The sequence below is a fragment of the Biomphalaria glabrata genome, chromosome 12 (genome assembly GCF_947242115.1).
Source record: "Biomphalaria glabrata chromosome 12, xgBioGlab47.1, whole genome shotgun sequence".
Taxonomy (NCBI): Eukaryota; Metazoa; Mollusca; class Gastropoda; family Planorbidae; genus Biomphalaria; species Biomphalaria glabrata.
This window is the reverse complement of record NC_074722.1, coordinates 8796028-8819871: the sequence shown is the minus strand read 5'-3', so window position 1 is coordinate 8819871 and position 23844 is coordinate 8796028. Positions and strand designations below refer to the sequence as shown.

The 23844-nt window shown below is 41.2% G+C and overlaps 1 protein-coding gene across 3 annotated transcripts in view; it reads left to right on the top strand.

The window, feature by feature from the left end:
- LOC106067975 (homeobox protein cut-like 1) overlaps nt 1-23844 on the top strand; it is a 182380-nt gene that overhangs the window by 122775 nt on the left and 35761 nt on the right. For 2 of the 3 annotated variants that reach the window (XM_056005490.1, XM_056005489.1), the window contains exon 5: nt 6157-6224. In XM_056005490.1, the coding sequence (XP_055861465.1) occupies nt 6157-6224 (68 nt within the window). Of the gene's footprint in view, nt 1-6156; nt 6225-17023; nt 17649-23844 lie in introns of those variants that run through there. The other variant, XM_013227260.2, reaches the window with a different exon arrangement.

The following is a 23844-nucleotide window of genomic DNA, read 5'->3' as shown; positions in this document are numbered from 1 at the left end:
TATAACATAATTATCGTGCAGGCGTGTAAAAGTTTTGGAATGGTTTCTTCGTCACAAAACAATCAACACAATTTGTTCCACTTGGCCATGGGCTCGTGTATCCTTTTTTTTTTTTTAGAGTAGATATAAAGGAGCTTCATCGATGTGGCTTTATAACATGGACAACTCCGGCTTTATAACATGGGCAACTCTGGCTTTATAACATGGGCAACTCTGACTTTATATCATGGACAACTCTGGCTTTATAACGTGGGCAACTCTGACTTTATATCATGGACAACTCTGGCGGGCAACTCCGGCTTTACTACATGGGCAACTCCGGCTTTACTACATGGGCAACTCCGGCTTTACTACATGGGCAACTCCGGCTTTACTACATGGGCAACTCCGGCTTTACTACATGGGCAACTCCGGCATTACTACATGGGCAACTCCGCCTTTATATCATGGGCAACTCTGACTTTATATCATGGGCAACTCTGACTTCATATCATGGGCAACTATGACTTTATATCATGTGCAACTCTGACTTTATAACATGGGTTACTCCGACAGCAGACTACTGTTAAATACATTTAGAAGGGTATTTTTAATCCGTCCTTATCTAATGTACAATTGTTTTTGTTTTTACGTAAGCCAAAGGAAGTTGGTCGTGTTTCAGGCAATACAACACAAGTGTGAACTTGCTGATCATAGAAATATGCGATTTCACGGCCCTCAATGTATTTTAAGTTATTTTAGTTTAGCTTGAATTCTAATTTATATTTATAATTAAATTATACATAAGACCAAATGCTGCAATGAAACACTTGCAGTTAGATCACGAAAAAATTAATTTATAGAGTTTTATTATAAACTTTCAAGATTATAATATAAAAATAAATGTTCAGTTTAACATCATGCATATCGAAAAGATGTCGCTTTTATATTTTTGTATTTCTTACTGGACCAGATTTAGTTTTACAACTAAATAGAAATAACTGGATATGTCTGAAGTAAAAGCCTTTTGATGTTCTTAGTAGACATGTTAACTTTAGATAAATGTTCACTAAGACTACACATTACACCCAGACCACTATATTAAGACTACACATTACACCCACACCGCTACATTAAGACTGCATATTACACCCAGTCACTACATTAAGACAACACATTACACCCAGTCTCGATATTATATATGGCCTCCTTCAGTCGCGAAGCGACTATGGATCATCTCATGGAAATGAGATGAATGCCTGGGCATTAGTTGTGGTCGGAACGATGTCGCTCACACATCAGTTTCCCACCCCCCCCCCACTCCACGCAGCTGATGTATCCAAAGGAACGGCAGTGCCGATACAGTTTGGGGTCAGCGGCGTTGCAGGTTCTGCCAGAGTGTAGCACTGGGTGCTGCAAACTGCCTTAGGGTCGCCAGCTCCTGATTTTTCCTCTGGGTTGACTCCCGAAGCCTTTCCCATGATTGGGTATAGCTGCAAGGCAACAGAGGTTTGAATTCAGAGTTTTCCTTCTCCTAGGTGGGTAGCCAGCCATGGCTAACGAGCCCTTCCTTCCCAGAAGCTTACTGGTTTAGACGCCAGTTACTCGCCTTTGCCCCTTCTCCTGTTAGTGAGAACAGTTCCGCCGGACTCAATATCAGAGCCACACGTGAAGGCCAGGAGTTGGACTGGTTGTCAGAGGCTATTTGAGACGCATGCCATTTGCTTACATCCATTACCACTTCTGGCAATGACAACCTTGCGGACTACACATTACACCCTGACCACTAGATTAAGACTACACAGTACACCCAGACTACTAGATCTAGATGTAAACTTGAGTGGGATTGGTTCATTCGCCTAAGTTTTGTGACATTTCTTTGAATACAGTGTTCCTCAAACCTTTTCCTTTAACGGAGCACTTCTCACATTCTGAGTAGTTCACGGAACCCTTTTGTTATTTTTTAGAGAGAATCATTCTCGTGCTGGTTTACTAGTTCAATTATTCAAATGGTTCAGGCCTCGCGGAACACTAGGGATCCTCGGAACACAGTTTGAGAAACGCCTTTTTAAAATACATCAGAGCACATTCCCACATGTATTCATCTGTTTTGAGATAAGTGATCTGGAATAGGGAGTCGGCGTCTGTAGTTGAAGTAACGACCTACCTTCGAATCATAATCCACTAACAATGCTGAACTAAATTCTTATACAGATGGGGGTGGGGGGAGGAGCACGTAGAGTGAGGTTTAACGTTACAAATACGTAACAGTTAGTCCGATGTATTTTCTACATCTTCTTTTCCACATACCACACTTGCTTTTCCTTTTCTTGAATCATTTAGCTGAACCATTTAGCTGAACCATTTAGTTGAACTATCTCCACTGGCCTTTCCAGATGCACAACAAAAAAAATAAATTAATTAAATGGAATAAACAGGAAAAGTTATCACGAAAGTCCTGTTGCTCGTCTAGTGCTTGCCTTGTTTTGTTGTACGGCCGAAAGCCTTAAGCGACTAATTTACCTAGAAAGAAAGGCCACTTGGAAAGAAATGAAATATCCGGAAGAAACTCATTGAAACTAGCCTTAAAACAAAGAGTCTTTTTAAAAAACTGCCCCAGGCTTGATCCAACTAGAGTAAAACATTTTTTTTTTGACGCCCAACTCAGCGTAGCATGGTGAACCACCCCAACTGATATGGAAAGCAGCTTGTTATTGATCTATAGCTAGTGATTTGACCAATCCAACACTTTTTAATGCAATAATCTAATGTTGCTCTTTAATGTTAATTACATTATTGACTTCAAATGTCTAATTGCCAATGATTTTTGGAGCTGGGTCTGGTTAGTTTGTAAGTGTTAGCAATTGCTTGTCTTTCTTTTGTAACCAAATGTTTTAGAAACTATTTTTTTTTTAAACTTAAACCATTACTAGAATAAAAGTATACAGGTTTGTTTTCTCGGTATCCCCCTTTTTATTTCCATCTATCAAATACAATGTTACTTTGAGAACATGAACCTTTTCTTAGGACTTTGACTCAAACAATGATGTACTTGAAGTTTTTTCTTCTCCATTTATTTGTCTTGGTAAACCTTCTTTACAGTACAACACGCTATAGTATGTCACCACGCTATATTATGTCATTCTGCTTATGGCTACAGCGCCGCTACCATGGGGGGGGGGGGGGGGCGCTAACCTTTTTCGATTTGATGGCCAGAGACATTACAAACTAACGAACCGAGCCTCTGGGGCTTCAATATGCATAAGATTCTACAGGATAGATAGCGCGGCCTCACAGGCCTGATATAGTCCTCGGGCCGTAGGCTGTGCACCGCTGGTCTACAACCCTACCAACATTAGCACTACTATTACTCCGGCCATTGGAGTGTTTTGTTAGGGTGAGTGGCAGGTTTCAGTACTCATCCTTTTAAGTGTGTCGAGTAGGTCCTGACCACTGCAGCCACCCTTTCCCTCACCACACTCCAATGCATTGGATTATTCCGATCCATTGAAGGTTTAAAAAAAAAACAACTTAGTAAAACCCCAGCAAAGAGCAAACTGTTGAAGCCGTGACTTTATCTGTGCCGTGCGAACTAGTTTCTTTCCAAACGGTTGTAACTCCAGCTTACATCAAGTGCTTTGTCGAGTAGACTTCACGTCCTAATCAAGTCTATCCTTTGTGTGATTGTATAGAAACTAAGGGTGTGTCCGGCCGTGGTTATATATATATATATATATATATGTGTGTGTGTGTGGATTGGTTGCTAAACATACGTAGAGCACTTTCTCTTTTGAAAGGGCCCCTGCATGCTTTAATCCTTCTTCTTTTGCAAGACGTCCTGTTGTTGTTGCCTCGGTTACTGGCATTGTCACAGGTAGCACTGTAGAAGTGGTTTGTATCGAGGTAGCCACTTGCACATGAGCTGACCTCCTTGAAAATAAATCACTTCATAGAATCCAGTTGGAAGAACCTCAGCCGAGAAGCTGTGTCCGGGCTGAAGATTATCAAGGGGGTAAAGTTGGGCATCCGTCGAAAATTGTCAAAGAACAGAAAACATGCCGTAAATTTGTTACAATTACTGGAAGTGACTTCCCTCATGGCATTCCATAGTAAAGCCTTTCTATCCACACGAAATGTTGGAAGCTGAAATTACCTTGCATCTAAGTAAAGTTTACTTTTTTTTTGGGGAGGGGGGGGGAGCACTTTTAAATCCTGAAATATCAGAAGCAAATATCTCTTGACCTGGATAAAGATTAGAAGAGACATTTGTGTGTGTATGCAATATATTTGGTTCATTGATAGCCACTCTGAGATTCGTTGACATTTTGATGGGATAGCGAGCCACGGGACATATTATGGGAAGGTACATTATTTGGTCAGATTGAGACTCTGTACAGCTGGGCCTTGTTCCCTGCCTTTTAAGTACAATATGATGCGATCGTGTTTTTGTGTTTAGTTGGTCTTGTCAACCTACTTATCTTTCTTACCTAAGTGGTACTTCGAGCTGACAATTGGTCATGATTTCTTCATCTCGACCTAACACGGACATCACACTTTAGCCTCGAGTTGAAGTACGCAGTTGAGATAGATTCGTTTATTTTGTCACCACTTTGGATCATCTCACAAGTCTAGTAGAATCTAATGGGGTGTGGCGGACGAGTGGTCACAAGGGTTAGCGGGCCTTGGCGAAAGGTTCGAATCTTGGCGATTGGCTTTGGGCTTTTGAAGACATTCGCTAAACCTGGGAACTCGAGTGCATTCCATCTTTCAAGAGATATGGGTTAAGGCGACGTTGCCCTAACATGTTCATTGAAATGTACTGTGATTGTATTTGTAAATTCACGTTTGAATTAAGGAAAATGACACGTTTCAGAAATATAAATATTTTAAGTAATAGCCTTTTTTTTTAAATTCTATTAATCATACCCCCCCCCCCCGGACTCCACTTTTGGAGCTTACATTGCTGACACCCCCCCCCCCGACTCCAATTTGGGAGCTTACATTGCTCCTACAGACGCTGGCTGTCACGGGGAAGCGCGAATATTTTTTTTTCTTTTTGGAGGAAAGAAGTGCGCCATTGGTAAAAGTTTTAGAAACACTGGTTTAGGTAGGATTAGTCGTTTGGTCGTTGATGTGGCTATCGTATTTCATTAGAAACAAAGTAAAAGCGAATTCAATTCTTGTACACTTCTCATCTTGTTGATCACTTGAACTCGGATTGGTCACCTCTTGCAGATCTTAAATAGTAGTTCATATGTGTACCATTTGCCTTCATTTCAAGAGACAATGCGTTCCTTGTACTTAAGGACTAATTGTGAAAGTGCTTCTTGTTTTGAACAGCACATTTGTAAAGATGAACAGCGAAACGTGACCATATATGTTGGTAATGTAACAGACAAGTGTACGCTTGGCCGAGGAGTTATGCTATATGCATTGTGCTCATCTGGCAAATCAGAATGTGCCTCAGTCTCCCTTCTTCGGGCTGCACGATATCCGGTCTTGCTTCTATCTCTGAGATTAGTCTGTGAAAGCTATTCGTATGCCTCAAGTCGTGTTATATTGGTAGCATATTGAATGAACTCCTCGGCCATGGCCACTTGAAAGCGCCCCACTCCCGAATTATTCAATGGGGTCTTTTTTTTTTGTTGTTGTTCGTTCTTGCTTCCGGTGTGCCAGGACGTTCCATAACCGATCTGATGATATCATCTTGAGGTTAGGTATAGGAGGGGACGGGAGGGGGGCTCCCACTTGTAACTTGATAGTGGATCTCAGGGAGGGGGGGGCGATCGACCTTTGACCCTGTACAGAGTGGATGGGTGGTTTGAGTCCCAATGTGATTGATACTGTCTAACGAATATTGCAACATATTTGAAGAGTCTCTTTAAGCTCTCGTTGCGACACTCCAGTCTTGTCGGTCACGCCTACAAACAAAAGATCTATTGACATCAACAATGTTGTCTGTTCTCATCATTTGTTCTTGTTGATAGAAAATCTGAACTGCTAGTCTGATTTGTTAGGCAGGATGTTTTCTGGAAAAGTCTTTCAAGTCTTTCGCTGGCACTCTTCCAAAACATATGTAAAATATATGTACACATAACACATTTTTGTATCAAATTATATAGACATTAAGTATGTTAGGATTCAAGTGACAGCCCCACTTTTTATGTATCTTTACAGAAGTCACTATAAAACAACTCAAGGAGAAACTCAAAGAACATGAGGAGAGGATTGAGGCTACAGCACAGGTCAGTCGTCTTTTGAATACCTTGTCTGAAACTGTATGTTCCTTCTCTTTCTGTATGGTCTCTATTAGGACCTCTATACACCCACATCTACCCATTTTTTTAAAAAACCATATGCATAATTAATATGCCGATGCTTGTTTTGGGGAAATTAGTATGTAAATTCCATTTTTGAAATCACACTTCTGTACAAGTTTCCTTACACCAGGAACAGGATTAGGGCTTGGCATTAATGAACTAAACAAATTCATTTTAGAATGTCTTTTAACATTAGAGTGCAATGTGGAGTTCTAGCAAGGAATGTTATTTCAATGGGAAATAGTGCGTGCTGGCTGTTTGAGTGAAAGCGTGTGGATAACTTCGTCAACATTCGGTTAATAGCCTCTCTCGTTTACTGGGATGACCGTGGCCTGTACGGACTTTGAAGAAGAAAAAAAGGTCAACAGGAAATCCAGAGTTATCATCGCACAATCGTCTATTCGGTCAGAGTTGATCTGTGACACTCACGTGGCACTGCCAGGCCTGGGGATCCGTGATTTGGGTCGAATGGCAGGCATGGTTGAGAGGGCAGAGTCACTTGAATTATGCTGGTACTTGGCTAGTGGCGTATTTAAAACAAATAAGACCCGGGGGGGGGGGCGCCTGTGGTTTTAGCAATGGTTGACTTTCCTTACAGATTTGAGCTAATTGTTTTAAATGATTTTTTTTTCCCCATTTTTCGCCAATGTTTCAGTCTGTGGTCAACTTATCCGCGATTCCTGTAAATGTTTTAGCGTTCATCATTTTAGTGGTAAGAAAGAAACTTATATAATTGGAATTTTTAGATTTTAGCGCTCCCATTTTTTTCACTGTTCAGTGGTACCAATGCTAAGGTTATCGTGATATTAGAATGGATGACCTTGATGAAATCTCGCCCCAAACATAATTAAGCACACACACAGTTCTGTATTGAAAAGAATGCTGGGATATTGAATGCACATGGTAATTGCTAGGCCAACATTGTTTGAATCGCTGCAGTTAATTGTTATGTGCTCCTCTGTTGTCTTACTTAGCATATTAACAAGGGGTCACACGTTATACCCAAATACGCTACTTTGTTGCTCAAATCTGTTTTTTAGTCTAGTGGTCTGTTCGACATCTGATCAGAGCCATACATGGAGGATACATACCGACATTTGGCGTAATAAACACTAGAGATTTACTAATAGTTTAAGGCTAGCCTTAAAGTGCCGACCAATTTGAACTAAAACAAATCAGATCGTGTTTTAATTATGCTCTGCATCCTGCCCACCACCCTCACCCCTCCTTTTATTGTCACGCCCATCCGCCAACGCCATCTCTTTCCGCATCTATTGGGTTTGACCTTCAATTTAGTGGTCACACCGCTCCCCCCCCCCCCCCCCATCGTGTCGCGACCTGATCACTTGATTTTTTTCCCCCTCATTGACCTTTTCTCGATCGTGGCGGGAGCTGGGACAGCGCGAGGCTGCTGGTTATGATTTCCCACATCCGGTCTGGAACAGGGGGGAGGATCCCATATTTTGTCAATCTGGCCAATTGAAATTCTTTTGTGAGAATGAGTGTGTGTCGTGTGTTTAGTGGGTAATTGCTAGGACATTATCTCTGTCCTGTTCATGTCCTGGTCGCGAGAGTACCGATATCGTTCTTATACAAGGTCAGCAGAGTTTAGTAGAGCAGTCATTTAACAGTAGAGAGCCAGTAATAGAAGATAAAAGCTGCTCTGGTATTCATAGCAAACATAAAGTGTTTTTATTTATTTGTTTATTTAATAGTGGCCCGGGAAAGGGATAGCCTTACTTTTAGTTTAGTCCGTCTGTCTGTCACGTTTAGATCTCGAAAACTAAAATCACATCTGAATATCCGATTTCACCATATTCTGTAGTGTACTAAAACACCATATTCTGTAGTGTACTAAAATAAAAAGCTGGAACGGCTACTTTTTGGTATTCTGAAAGCGAAATATGCAATCGTTTTGTTTTTTTTTAATTGAAATAGACCATTAAAAAACGTTTGCCACATTAATGGTGAATATCTCTTCAAATAATGTCATGAACGGCAATGAGCTATATTGAAATGTATTTCTCAAGTAACGTAAACTATATTTCAATGCTATTTAGCCATCGTGTTAGTCGTTCTAAAAATATCAAATATACCTTTTGAATTGTGTTGTATACCAAACATCAGATCCACAGGTACGCCTACGAGTTTTTGTGAAAACATAAACTCCATTTGTTATCTTGTTGGGATCATTATAATTGCTGTTCCTTTAGTAGATTGAGAGTAAAAGATACAATTTTAAGATATTTTCACCATATGATTTAATGAGTTTTAGGGTAGCAATATTTTATTCTTTTCTCTTTTTTTTAGATGGATAAATAAACGTAACTATTTAGATGTTAATTTTATACTGACTCTTGTATCTTTTAATTAACAAAAAAAAATTATTATTGATTACTTTCTAATGATACAAAGAAAGTGCATAGAGTGTTAGTTCTTTGCCTTCTTTGTGTAGTATGATGTAAGAATTATTTGAGATTGTTAAACAACCGAATTTTTATGACAGGATTTGCTGTGCATTTCGTGGGAGTTGATTGTTTTTCAAACTGGATTGTCCCAGATACAATTCCTATCCAATATATTCCCGTTTAGCCCTTAGTACATTATTCGTTGTACTCTGTATGGCAGTCTGGAGCAGCTGAAAAGCACTCTATAGTTTCTCTTTGGCACAGACTGCAAAGCAGCTTACAAACCAGCAGCAAAACAAAAAGCTGGCTGGAAGAAAAAGATTCCTTATTATTTGTACAAATCATGTCGCTCAGGCATATGTCTGTCTACTGAAGGGAAACAGTTTTCTGTGAGTAAATGCTTCAGGCAACTTAAAACTGTACCTTTAATTTTCCTCCGTTGACACGCCTATGTCCCGCGAAACACTTAGTTTGACATCCGATTCAAAAGGTCCGTAATGTTAAAAGTGTTTCACTTTGACTAGAGCCCAGATAGTTTGGTGGGGTACTTGTAACTTTGATGTAAGGTCTCTGTTTCACTTTGACTAGAGCCCAGATAGTTTGGTGGGGTACTTGTAACTTTGATGTAAGGTCTCTGTTTCACTTTGACTAGAGCGCAGATAGTTTGTTGGAGTACTTGTAACTTTGAAGTAAGGTCTCTGTTTGATTCACTTGACTCCGGAAACATCCCTGACGTTCACTTGGACGATGTGCCTGCTCCAGACTCGTTTGTTTTTTTTTTCCTTTGGACAAAGATGACCAGTGAGCAGTGCTTTAAGACCGGTGGAGGGGGGGGGGGAGTGCCAACTTCGTTTAATTCTGCAGTCATTTGCTGCCATCAGATGTTAAAGCACTGGGGTTTATCAAATACGGGAGAAGGGGGGATAGGGGGGGGGAAGCAGATGCGTAGAGAGTTTGGAAGAAGAAAAAAAAAAGGGGGGGGGGAGGGGTACAGCCTGATCACTGAAGATTTACTTTCCCCGGGATATTTTTTTCCTCTCTTAACTAATGTTGACACGAATCCACCCACCTACCTCACCCCCCCCCCGCATCCCCTCTCGTTTTTTTTTCTTCAGAAGCCATCCCCACGTAGCTGTATCTGTATAGAGCTGTTGTTTATTTCATGCTTTCTTGCGATATTGAGTTGAACTGCTTTTTGGGGGGATGGGACTATTTATAAAAGGTGCTTGTGTTTTATCAAATTAGCTGTAGGAATGAAACAGTTATCAGTTCTGGCTATCCAACCAGGCTCTCAATCCATCATCCAGTTTCTGGCGCTGCTGGAATCTCGTCTTGAGTCAAACTCTCTGACTCACCCCGCACCGCAGCACCACCACCACCACCCCTCGACCTCTATCTACCTTATCTTTCAAAGTCGTTTCTTTTTTCTTTTTTTTTTATTTATGTATATATTTACTGATTTGTGTGTACATGTGTGTGTGCGCGCGGAGTGACTAAACCCAGCCATAAGGTTGATGCTTTTGCTGCGAGTCAATAACCGTTCGCTGCCTTCTTGGTATCATCTCGCTCTTATCTGCAGCAATAACACAAAACTGTTTCAAGCTAATTGTGTTTATAAAGACCAGGATGGTTGGGGTTTTTTGGTCGTTAGTTTGTTTGAGATATTTACAACAATGGCCCCTATTGTCCATGAGTGTGCGTGCGTGGGAGAGAAGTGCACGAGTTCAGATCTGCCGTGATTCACCCATCAACCTTTTTTTTTGTGTCATGTCCTCTGCACAGTTATCTGATTGTTGAGTTGGATGTTTGAGTGAAATGAAACGATTTCTTGGGAAGATAAGTAGAATAGTATCTGGGTTTTTAGTATGCAAGCTGCTATGTTTTTTTTTTTTTGTTTTTTTTTTTTTTTGCTTTTTATTTTTGGGTGGGGGGTCTCTTTTTCTTAACATTTGTTTGAGCTGATTCTCTATAATTAATTAAATTTAGATGTAATGGGGGGGGGGGGGTAGTAGTTTCAACCATTCATCTATACAGGTCTAAACATTTAAGCTAAGTATTAAAATCTAGTATTGAGATCAAGCTTTTAGGTCTCCAATATTCATCACTGACACTATATTGATATTTTTTTCCCTCATTATTTTTAATTTCTGAGTGAGAGGAGGTTGATTGTAAGGGAAAATTCTTGAAACTGGCAGCGAAGTTGATAAAGCAACTGTCATGGGATAGATCTAGACAGATCTGAATTGAGCATTCAGTATTACTCGATGTTGATAAATAAATTACTTGTTTCATGATACCTGAAAATAATCCGTGCAAAGACACACGCACACATAGACATTTTAAGTCTATACCCTAGTTAGCGAAACTCGAAACGTTTGTGCGTTTACTCGTTTGGGGAGTTTTCTAAATACCAAGTTGAGTTTGATTGACCGAAACATTAATGGAGTTCGAACTCCCGGACTTACGGACTTACCATACGGCCGTACAGCCTAGAAGATCAGTTTTAGAACCGTTGTCAACTAGCGAGTTCCTAATGTATCGCTTTATTTTAACTTTGCCATTTCTCGTCCCCCCCCCCCTTTTTTTTTTAATAAAGACAAACTTAAAGTTGAGTAACGGATTAAACGGTTAGATAATATTCAAAATTGAAACCAAGGGGAGAGAATATATGTGTGGTATCTAGGAAATAGACACGAGTTATCGCCTCTCCGCCTTCCCACAAAACTTTTTTTTTTCCGGCCTTGTTTATGCCGGAGTGAAGAGGGATGTTATTGTAGGCTGGTGGGGCTCGTATGATCTGTGGATGTGGCATTTATAACCTGTGTCCAAACCTCGGGCTGTAGTTCAGTGTGAGCGGTGCTGTGCTCGATGCAGTATGTCTGTCTTTTATGGTGTTGCTATAATATACTGGGTTTTTAATGTTTGTTTTTTTTAAACAACGCTCATATCAACTCAATCTGTCTGTCTGGTAAAAAGTTTGTACACGTTATTTCTTCCACACCCAGTCTCGGATCAAGTTGAACATTTGGCACAATTATTCATTGGCGTAGACCATACATGTACCAATTTAAAAAAAAACAAGTAGTCAATTAATTATGATAATAAACTATTGTATTTGATACCAGCAAGAGACATTAATCCTTCAGTATTCACATATATCGCTAAATATTTAGGGGTTTTCTTCCACATCCATTATCCGATCAAGTTGAAACTTTAAACAAATGTTTTATCATACCTAACAAAACATTAATCAATTAAAAAATTACCAATTAGTCGATTAGTTACTAACTTTTTTTTACATCGAATAAGTGAAATAAATTCTACATTATAGAGAGATAAAGTTGTAAGGGTTAAGTTCTTCCCCTTAGGTAACCCTTGTTTTTTTGTGTTTTTTTTTAAGGATTTGTTTATTTGTTCAAAGTCAAGTGGAATGTGCATGTATTTGTTCAGTGTTCCCCACTTCCTGTGAAGCTTAGAGACATTGTCTGGAGTAATAGGAAAAAAAAAGTATTGGCATACTCGTTGTCTTCCAGGCTCTAGCCTGGACTTAATGCGAATATCTAAATGTCTCATCATTACTTTAAGCTGCTCTACTTCACCAACGGAAGGGTCACACTGGTCACTGGTTTGTGTCTACGACCCTACCTCCCTTTTTTTTCGTGTCTGTTAAAGAGTCGAGGCATATTCCTTAGGATTTGGCCCAGAGGCTGAAAGTGATTCTCTCTTCACTGACCGCTCTGTCCGAAGTTTTACCATTGTTTATTGTGAGGTCTTTTAGCCAAGCCTCACGAGGGATTGCTTTATTTTCCTACAATGTACCGCCACTAGCAGTGAGAAGGTCGCCTCATCGCCTGCAATCTCGGCGAGTAACGGAGTTGCGGATGGGACAGGGTTTATTTTGTCCTCTCCACGTGCACCCTGCACGCTCTACTGTAGAATCCCTGTTCACCTGCCATCTCCTCTTATGGGTTTTTCCTCCACCACATCCACATGGCCCAGTTGTAGAGCTAAAAACTTTCAATTTTTTTTAAATCAGGTTCAATCACTTGTTTCAAAGACTGAAACTCAAGGGGTTCGTTGCTGGTGACCTAACTAATGAGGCCTTCTGCCTTCACTAGGTTCTGAAAATGTGCTTATGTTTGTGTCCGTGGCATTAGCTTCTGATCAGTGGAAAGTTTTCTAACTCTGTTCAAAAGAGAGTGGCAATGCGCTGGTGTGCTTCGTATGCTTGTCAAGTGTCACTGGCCTAACGCAATGTCCTTACCCGAGGATTTGGAACGCGCAAGATTTCAACTCAACTAAACGTTTCTCTTCACTGTAATCTTACTTTTGGTTTTGTGTCATTTCTATGTGCACGATAGTGTACTGAAAATTTCCGATAGCTAAGTTCCATGTAGATATCTCGTTTCTCTCAGTCATGACCAAATTTCGCCACGCGGGCTATACTCGGTATCGGACCTCTCCCAAATTTGTGCCCACACTACAAGATGGGGAGCGGGGGGTATAATAATAATAATAATAATAATAATAATCTTTATTGTCCTTAAGGAAATTTGTCTTACAATTTGTGCAGTACACCAAACAAAAAACATTATAACTATAAGAAACCAAAGTGTACATTTACACCAGACTCACTCATAATTTACATGTGACAAAGTTTATATCATATTGTTCTTATTTAATGATTTGATTGCCAGGCGTGTCGGAGATTCCGATGGCCAGCAGTTTGTACCAAAATTGGGTACCACTGGTCTATGTTAACATTGGGGGTCTCTAGGCTAGTGATACAGCAAGAAGTATGCGGTAAGACGTAAGCTGTAAGTAACGGTTATGCCCGATACATTGGAATGGTTAAAATACTCTTAGTGATTGTTTAATTCTTGCTTGTTTGTTCTTATCATTGACTGATTGATTGTATCTCCAGTCAGACTCTCTTGAACTACCTCCCTCTCCTCATGCCTCTTGTCAGAGAGGAGGACGCCCTAGCTTGTGATAAGAGAAAGGTGATTGTACCTAGTTCATTATCTGGTCTGCGTGTGTTTGTACTAGATCTTTAGGTAGGACTGGACTCATTTAACGCGCATGTGTCTCAGAGACGGAAGAGCCCAAGAAAGGTGTGACTTAAAGACAAGACCGGTTCGGGAAGGAGGGGGGGGGGAGCTAAAGGATTGCGTGGCTGAAGAAACCGATCAAAAGTGCTCTCTGTCTCTTTCTGCTTTCTGTCTTTCAAACACACACACACACACACACACACACACACAGTGTCGAGAACTGTGACAACAGTAATATCATCAAGTGGCACTTGCCTCAATCTTTGCCCCACTAGCTCATTTCAAATAATCTCTCTGGCGTACGTAAGCCCCCCCTTCGCATCTCACCTGAGCTCGGAAATGTTACGCGGTGCTGATCAAAGTTTGGTTTTGTCTCTGGTACATTGTTACAATTGGGATTGGGGGGGGGGGGGGAGATAGAATGACAACTACTTAGAGAATACAATGAAAATGTAAGTAAAACTTTCGAATGGTGGAAACAAGGATTTAAGTCTTTCCCAGTCATGTCACATCCAGTGACACTATCAATTTTTAATATTTTTCCCTTATAACATTTCATAAGGGTAAGAGGGGAGATTATTGTAAGTATTGATTTTGACTTGTCAGTTCGGTTACTAGAAGAGTACGTCGGTTACTAGAAGAGTACGTAGGTTACTAGAAGAGTACGTAGGTTACTAGAAGAGTACGTCGGTTACTAGAAGAGTACGTCGGTTACTAGAAGAGTACGTCGTCCTACTAGTGAACTTGATCAACAAGTAAAGAGCGTTGCATTCTAGTCACCAAAACTTATACAGCTGTCTCAGACATCACTTGTTATTCCGACCTTTTTTCTTTTTATAACAAACTTGTCTACATCGGTGGTAGTTGAATGGTCTCTAACTATACACATTTTTATTGTGTGTGTAAAGCCGATAAGTCTTGTGATGGGCCGGTACTGTCTTTTGAAGACGTTTATTTTGTCCTGGGCAGCTAGGAAATATAGAAGAGTGGAGAATCCGTATTAATGGAGTTTCTTTCATTGTACTTCGTTAAAGTAACAGTTTTAAAAAGTTTCTTTAAAAAAAAAAAAAATTCCTCCACTGTCATGCTGATGTTGGTCTATATTTTCTCTTTCTGTTTATTTCTTTCGCTGCGAGTCTTTCCAGCGAGCTTGCACACTTAAGTTATATTACACAGTGCAGCAGCTCATTTCTCCTTAAGACGGTGCGCAAAATATTAATAAACGTTTATGCGAGGAAACATTTTTTTTGAGTCCTATGCGGGAATACCCGCTGAAAGCGTGTTCGAAATAGCTCAATTTAATTTGAAAATGATTATATTTTGAAACCTTAAACAGTCAAAACAAATATTAAATAAACTGTTAAATTTCTAGGAAATCGTTCGAGCTGTTTTCGAAGTATCCAGGTGCCACCCAGTAAGCTTCCGGTTTGAACCTGTGAAGAGTTTGCAGTCTAATAGGAGGAATTGTTTATAAACAAACGCAACCTGACGCTCTCTACAGTTGGACTACAGTGGAGATGTATTCTCCATGTACTGGATCTCAGTTACGTCAAGTCGTCTTAGGGTTTCCAAGTGTCTATCCGCTCGAGTTCACTCTGTTAAGCTGAAGACTACGAGTTCAAAGCCGTCGCCCAGATAACAAGTCTTGTTTAGCCAATGACCGATGTCCGGTCGCTGACGGGCTTTAAAGTAAATTGAAATAGATGCTGAGGAGATTTGTGGCCGCGGGGACCTCGGCGGAGATGACCATCTTAATTAAGAGAAAACGCCCAAAGGGACGTAGATGTCTGACCAGTGGTCGAAGCCCCGACTAATGAAAAGAGTGATAGCGTGTAGTACACTCTACATTAACTGCTAATCGTCCACCAGCCCCACCCCACCCCACAAAACACACATTTGTTTCCTCCCCGTTTCCCTCCAACAAAAAGACGGCAGCGAGAGATGACAATGACGGGGGGATCGCTGCGTGACATTGTCGCCTGGTGCGGGGGCCGGGGAGGGGGGAGGGTGGGCGACGACTGGTTGTGAGATCAATCACGGTGATTTGTGAACAGGTGTCTGGTAGTGAGTACACACGCACACACACCCTGGTGGAGAATATATTAGGGCTCTATAACACTGATTCTTTGATCAAGAGAAGGGGTGTGTGGCCGAGGTTTCGTCTACATGAGTTCAGTGTTGATAATAGTAACCAGTTTCAAATGTATCAAATACATTTATTTATTGCCATTATTCAGTCGGACAAATTAAGGGCCATCGGCCTATGTGACGACCGAATGTCAGCTACTTCGCCCCTCAAACTTAATAAAAATCATCATACCCGAATCAACCTCATTATTTATTTATAATGTAAATATACACACACAGTTCAACCTATGAAAAGAATGTCTATTTCTGTGTGTGGCATGGTTGGCTCAGTAAGTCCATGTGACGACTCTCTTGTCCCTCTCTCAAATGTTTGAAGCATTCCTTTAGAATACACGTAGAATTCTTCTCGTTACCATCGTTTTCTAGTAGAACAGTGTTTCCCAAACCTTGTCCTTCACGGAGCACATTCTATGTATTGAGCGGAACTCTTTGCTTATTTGTTTTTGCAGATAGATTAATTAATTCCCGTGGTGGCCTACTAGTTAATTTAACACCTATTCAGGCCTAGTGCCCGCGGAACACAGTTTGCGAAACACTGAAAAAAAATGAAATGTTATTTTATATTATATGCAAGTTCACTGCATTTGGTATAGGACGTTTGGATTCTTGCGCTTATTTGTAACGTCAAATTAGCGACTATGTTTCTAATAAGTGACTATGTTTCAAATAAGTGACTATGTTTCTAATGAGTGACTATGTTTCAAATTAGCGACTATATTTCAAATGAGTGACTATGTTACTCATGTAAGAGCCGGTCAATTACATTGCAGAGTAAGATAGATCTAGTGTTAATTGACTGGCAGTTGACTATGAAGCTATCTAGATCCCTGGTTCTGTGGCATCTAAACCCACGCGACAGTTCGTCGCCGTCTTGAATGGGGTAGGTGATGATCTTACGTTTCTAGTAGGTAGAAAATACCTGCCCCTTCCCCTGTTGAATGTTGGAATATTCCATTGTACCGACCCATCACTTTGCTTGGTTGAACAAGCAGTTCACCTCCTTCTCAGCCCCCCTGCCCCGCTTTTTTTTTTTTTTTTTGAATCAAACCCCTCCCACACCATCCCCCCGATCGTTCAGTTGTGATTTCGCCTGGCCGAACCGCTGACAAGCCAGACCCGCCGCGCACAATCGTCGCTAGTGGAGCGAGTCGGGCTGATCGGAGGGATGGTTCAGGCTTACCAATGTTTAGTTCACTAGAGGAGAGAGAGAGAGGGAACGAAGGAGGCACACATATCGAGACTCCCATCCACACCTGTTGGTCCAACGAGGAATCACAGAACAACATCCGGCAGCGTTTTTTTTTTCTTTTTCCCTTATTGTGTTGTAGTTTATTGCGTTTTCCGATGTTTGCCTGTGATTGAACACTTCATGATCGCCGGTCATTCACTAGTGATGTCATCTTCTCACGGGACTCTATATTCATTTACTTGTCCACGAAGCCATGGATTAATTCACCAGTCATTAGAATCTGGCAATGCGAAGGAGTTGGATGTTGACGGTGTGCTGGTGCGCAATCGTGCGCCCCTGTATGCTTAGTCTGGACAGACTGGTCCCGTGTGAGAAGAGAGAATTGAGATGTGTTGGAGCCGAATCGTGAACTGATAGTCAATCACAGCTCTGGTCACGCACTGTGTGTCTGTGAAAAGTCTGATGATATTTCCTGGCCTAGCCGTGTTGTAGTCTGGCGCCTGGAAAATAATGCCAAAAAAGAAACACCGCTGTGACGTCACAACGCCCAGAGGTAATAACATTTTATTTTTATGCTTCTTTGCTCCGAAAACTTAACACCCTTGGATTAAAATATAGATCTAGACTCATGACAAATAGATAATCTCTAGATCTAAGCGCCATCTAGACTCCAGAGGATCTACTGCATGTAGGCATTGTTTTCTTGGTTATAATGTCAATAAATGCGCAACTTGCAACGTCCATTGACTTGAATTTGGAATAGAAAGCTAACATCAGAAAGTCTTGGTTCCGACTTCTTACAATAGGAAATGTTCTAACAGCAGTCATCCCAATTTCCTGTGACCTTTTTTTTCTTTTAAGGGTTAGTAGATCGCTAGGCTGGTTAGGTTCACAAGGTTGCAAAAGGTTGCTGACTTGACCAGTCAGGCGTAACTATGCGATGTAGTTATACCGTAGGTCGGCGTAGGTCTATGCTTTTCTCTGACTAAATGGTGTACGGCTGTGACTTTGGGCACATTTAGTGCAGCCGTCTTAAAATCTATATTTTGTTTAACTAGTTGCATAAGTACAGAAAGGCCTTGGTAAATAAATGAAACCAGTGGCAAAGTGAATTTTAGTGATGAAGTCAGTTCACTTTAGCAATGTTTTTTATGAACTAGCAAGTCGTATCATTGTGATATTGGCATCTCTAAAAAGATGATTGAAAAGCTCTGAGGTTTGGGTGGTGGAGAGTGTCACATTGATAGCGATCGTGTTCGTCTGTCTTCCCCCCCCCACACACACACACCACACACACTCGATACCTTGCTTGATTTTTTTGAAACGGTTGGATTGAAAGCTAAAGCACCCCACCCCATCCCTTCTCTTTCTCTCAGTTTGTCTATTTGACCCAGCGAGCCTGGACCAATGTTTATTATCGGGCTAAGCTCGGGATCAAATAACAGCGATCAGGTTTCAAATCCCTACGATATCACATCTTCGGGGGAGGAAGACGCGTCTCTTTTGTCTAGCCTTTCGGGGGGAGGGGGGTGCAGGGGGGGGGGACGAGAAACTGAAAAGGGAGACGGGTATGGCATGGGTAGGAATTAATCATAACCTGTCATTGATGCGTGACCGAAACAGATCATGGTGTTGGCGAAGGAGGATGGCAGTATTGGTTGGATTCCAGTCTAGAATGTACTTTAAATCCACTCTCTGTATCCACAGTCAATTCAAATGTACTTCTAAGCTCCAGACATACAAGACAGATTATAACGTGTTTCCTTTGAATATGTATTGAACTGGTTGGCACCCAAATTGAGTCCACTTGTTACTCGTTTAGCCCACAGAAAAGTGCTCTAACTACTTCAGTGTTTATTTTCCCTTCCATTTTCAGTTCTCCAACACAATTAGATGGACACATTGAATGTGTTTAGTTGAAGAGAACAAACGAAATAACATTTTAAAAAATAGTAGTCCCTAGAATGATGCTACAATAATATCGAGTATTACTCTGAATGAAACTTACTTTTTAAACTTTTGAATCATTTTTTTTTTGGTGGGATGATTTTCTTTATTTTTTTCCCTTTTTTGTTCAACACAATTTTTTTTACGTGAAACATTCAATGCCCTCGAATCGGTCCTAATGTCTTCTGTCACCTTTGACCTGACGCCCAAGTCGACTTTTTTGTTATGGCTGGCCGTTCCCGTGCTTTCCCATCGATCCCCTGGTCCAAGCACCGTGACAGGTGGCCGCGAAAGACTCGCTAGTGCCACATCGACCTGGAGCTCTTCCACCAGTTGTGTCTGCTACACACACGCACACACACACACACTCAAACAGTTTCGAGTAAAAAGTCGAAATGTTCGCACCCTTCCCCCGAACGGGGTGTCGGTTTACAAGAGATTTCGCACTCTTTTTGGGTTGTTCCGTGAGTGAGGGAGTGGGGGGAAACAAACAGCAAAACGGGGACGACGCTGGTTCTGTAGTGGAGGGCCTTATTACAAGGCATCAGGAGGGGAGAGGACTGTGTTTTCTACCCATTCCCTGTGTTCATTGCGGCTGATGGGATGATCTACAAACGTTTCTTTGTATCCCACTTCCAATACCAGACCCGGGGCCTACCATCTATTGCATTGAATGTGAACTACTTCAGGGATTGCTATGTCCTGCTGGCTGACTTGAGAGAGAGATCAATGTAGTCCTCTAGACACATTTGTTATTTCAGTTAGTCTTCTAGTAAGAAAAGTTGTCCTTGTCTGACAACGTGCATCCCTGTCTAATTATCATCTTCGGTCAAATGGAGTAATTAAATAAGTACATTGAATCTGGAATGACCGTTGCCAGATCTAGAAATCATCTTTCAGTATTAGCCTTCACTCTAATAGTTAGGCCAACTAAACCTATAATCTATATCTTTGGGTTTACTGAGTTGATTTGGGAGCTACACTGATTGGAAGGATTGCGTTAGCGCGTTGGCTGGGCTCAGCGATCACATTTAGGAGATTCATGTCATCTGTTGTCGCGAACTGTGCCATTAGTTCAATAGTGAACTTAAGTGTTACACCACACTCTCTATCAGGCGAACTGTGCCATTAGTTCAATAGTGAACTTAAGTGTTACACCACACTCTCTATCAGGCGAACTGTGCCATTAGTTCAATAGTGAACTTAAGTGTTACACCACACTCTCTATCAGGCGAACTGTGCCATTAGTTCAATAGTGAACTTAAGTGTTACACCACACTCTCTATCAGGCGAACTGTGCCATTAGTTCAATAGTGAACTTAAGTGTTACACCACACTCTCTATCAGGCTGATTTACTTCGTTTTATATGGTCTACAACATGCTTTGAGTTTCTTGTCTCGACCGGTTGGGGTATGCACTGGACGCTGCGTGGTTTTTCATCGAGTGGGGTATTCAATACAAAATGGTATTGTAGAAAAGCCTAGGTCTGATTGACTTCTTATAATGCCACTAAATTCCATATGGTATTGTAGAAAAGCCTAGGTCTGATTGACTTCTTATAATGCCACTAAATTCCCCCCCCCTTCTTTTCTTTTTACTCTTCGTGTTTTAAGTTGCGTGTAAAGATATGCAGGGGGGTAGCCTACACGGTGTGTTCCTATCATTTGACTTACTAGTGTGTGTGTGTGTGTGCGTGACAAATGGGATAAATTAAGTTCAGTCATGATACATTGTCTGCTGTCCTCCGATCTGTAGACCTTAATTGAATTTGTTGTCGGCCGCTTAATACACGTACAATCTATCACACTGGACCCCAGGGGGGGGGGAAGGCTGGAGAGAGGGGGAGGGGTCATCTGTTTGTATATAAAACAGGAGTAATGTGGGTTTAGGTTTATATCGTAATTTTATAATGCGAAATTGGGGGGGGGGGGAGACTAACAGCTGTTGCCTGGGATCAATCGTTAGGAGAGCTCAGATCGATAGCGTTGTTTCAAACGATTAGATGTGTCAAAATGAGTGATGAACCCAATCAGGTCTCCGACTTGACAGATGTGAGTGGATCGATGATGTCGATGGCTAAGTCAATGGGGTCGAATCAATAGGCCAGCTCCTATCGGACGCCCTGGGCTTAGTTGAAGACGTTCTATGTGCTCATCTCTAGGATCGAACTGTAGAGGCTTCGATTCTCGTTAATTACATCGTAACGTAACCAAGTCATATCTGCTCTACGTTAACGCCCCACACGTCCAAGAAGTTGAATATTTTTTTAAAATGTTCTGTCACATAATTTGTTGAAAATACACATTTTGGCTTGTCTCACATGGAAACGTGAACCTCCTTTGTTGAAATCGAGTTTATATGGACTCTCTACCTTGTTTTCGTATTCAGCTTAATGGAATGGCACTAGATATGTCTCAATAGGTTGGTGCCATAGTGCAGCGGTTCCCAAACTTTTCCGGCCCTATACATTTTCGTGTCGTGTATCACAGGCCTCATCACCGAGTCTATTGAAACTGAGGCTCCGAGGCTGTGAGCAAGAGTTTCCTGAGGCGGAAAGTATTTGGTTCTAGTTTTAGGACAGAGTTTGTTCCAATGAGAATGTATTGATGTTGTATGACACAGTAATACAGGGAAGGTTCAAGTCCGATTGGCTCTTAAATTCTGAGGTTTTATTTTTTAATGCTGCTAATCCTGACAACTAACTAGCCGTTAACAGCCAATGAGGCTAGCCATCGATAGGCCCTGGTCTGATAAGCCGAACTAATCGATAGGAGCAACAGATGGTTTTCGCTGTTTTGGGCTAGCCCTAGCCTTGATCATTTACAATTGATTATTGAACTTGGAGAAAGGGGAAGGGGTGGCTTGGTTCGGCTCCTGTGAGTATGTTGATATAACAGCTCACCCTCACGCACACATACTGACATCACGTTTAGGTAGGTACAAGTTGTAGACTTCTATACATACGTGTACATGAGAAATGCTGGTGTCTTCTCATGAGACTTATGGCAACGTCATTATAATTCTTTGTAGAGAGACAGGCTTCACGTTGCGTTTACTATATTTAAGTAGAGGACAGAACTGAACTGAAATAAACAGACGAAGGACTGGAACTCTTTTCAAATACAGACGTTCAAGTCACGTGATTGCTTGGTTTGGGCTTAAATTTTGGTAAACTTAGTCACCATGCCATAACATTCAACTCGGTAGTTTCCCATATCGTGTGCCTTGGCGAGCGATGGTGTTTCCTTGAAACGCTGCGTTCTTATGCACAGCCAATAAATGTATTTTAAGCAGTCTAAGGCGTGTTAGCAGACGTCTGACGTAATGGGAATCTTAAAAACTTTGAAAATCAGCAAATAAATGAACCGGAAAAAAGAAACCTTGAGTGTGAAGCACCATGTTCTTGAGATACATCTCCAGGCGGTCAGAAAATATTCCACATGAAATGAAAGCTCGCTGTGAGATAGCACTGTCATGTTGAATTTATACAACAATAAACACACACACACAAACATTCAGATAGATTTGGAGATGTCATGTTTAAATAGAGCACAAGCACACATTCAGCACTTCTATTTCCATTTAGGTGCCCAACTAATTGTTTCACTTTGATAAGTTGGATTTCAATGTAAGCGTTTTGTTTTTAGTAAGTGGCGTTTGGATTCATTGTGATGTTTAAAGGAAGTAGACATTGTTTTATTGAAGATTGTTTTCAATTGCACAGCAAGCGGATACCAGCTCGGTAGATTAGGGTGCTAACTAGTAAGGAGCAATCATCATAACACAGACTACTAGCTTAATGGTTCTGACCCTTGGTTGTCCCTGTATTGATAGTAGAGATTTAAATGTTTTTTGTTTTTTTTTTTTAGAACTGCAGTCCTGTCGATACACATTGTACTAGTCCTCTCCCCTGTCTTGTGGCGCTGGCCAACCAGTTGATCAACCTTCGACTTTGACCTCAAAACATAAACTATTAAACTGCTGAATGTCTTGTTCCTTTCTAGTATGGATATAGATCTACAGCAGTGACAGATCACAGAGACTGTCTCATGCAGAGAACCACCTGCCTGTATCATACAATATAATCACTGTTATGTGTTACACTCGGCGCCCCCCTCCCCTCCACCATCTTCTTACATTGACTGTTGCTCAAAGTAATATTTGATTTGATAGTCTCGTGTTTGGACGACTTAGTTCTTGGGAGGGGGGAGTGTTCGATTTCGCTTTTTTCCCCTTCTCGCCCACCCCTCCCCTTTTTTTCTCTCTCCTGTTGAGCATCATCGATCTCTTTTGTTTTCTGGTAAATCAATGGGCGCCAATTACTCGGGGGCTAGTACTGGATGAAGTGAACCGAATTTCACGTTTGTCTCATTCACCGCCGTTTTCAGTTATCTTATCACACACCCCGGCCCCCCCCCCCAACCTTACCACTAGTCCCATTCTACCAGTTATCTTCTGCCATTGAGCAGAACGGGGTTACAGACTTCACAAAAGCTGATCGTGATAAGCGATCACTTAATAGGGGAATAGCGAGAGCCCTTGATTATAGACGAACTTCTTCAGTAAGAGGTTGTTGTTTTTTTTTTTAAAGAGTTAATCTATCAGTTGCTTATTTCACGGTCGAACTTTCCAGAAAATAATGTTCAATGCATGCTCTTGAAACTTGAGGACACAAAAATAGTCTTTTCGTGACTTATGCTAAGGCGTTGACAATCAGATAAGTTGAGAAATTAGAATTTCGCCCCTGAATACTTGTGCATATTAGTTGTTCTTCACAGATCAACAGGAGAGTAGATGTTTG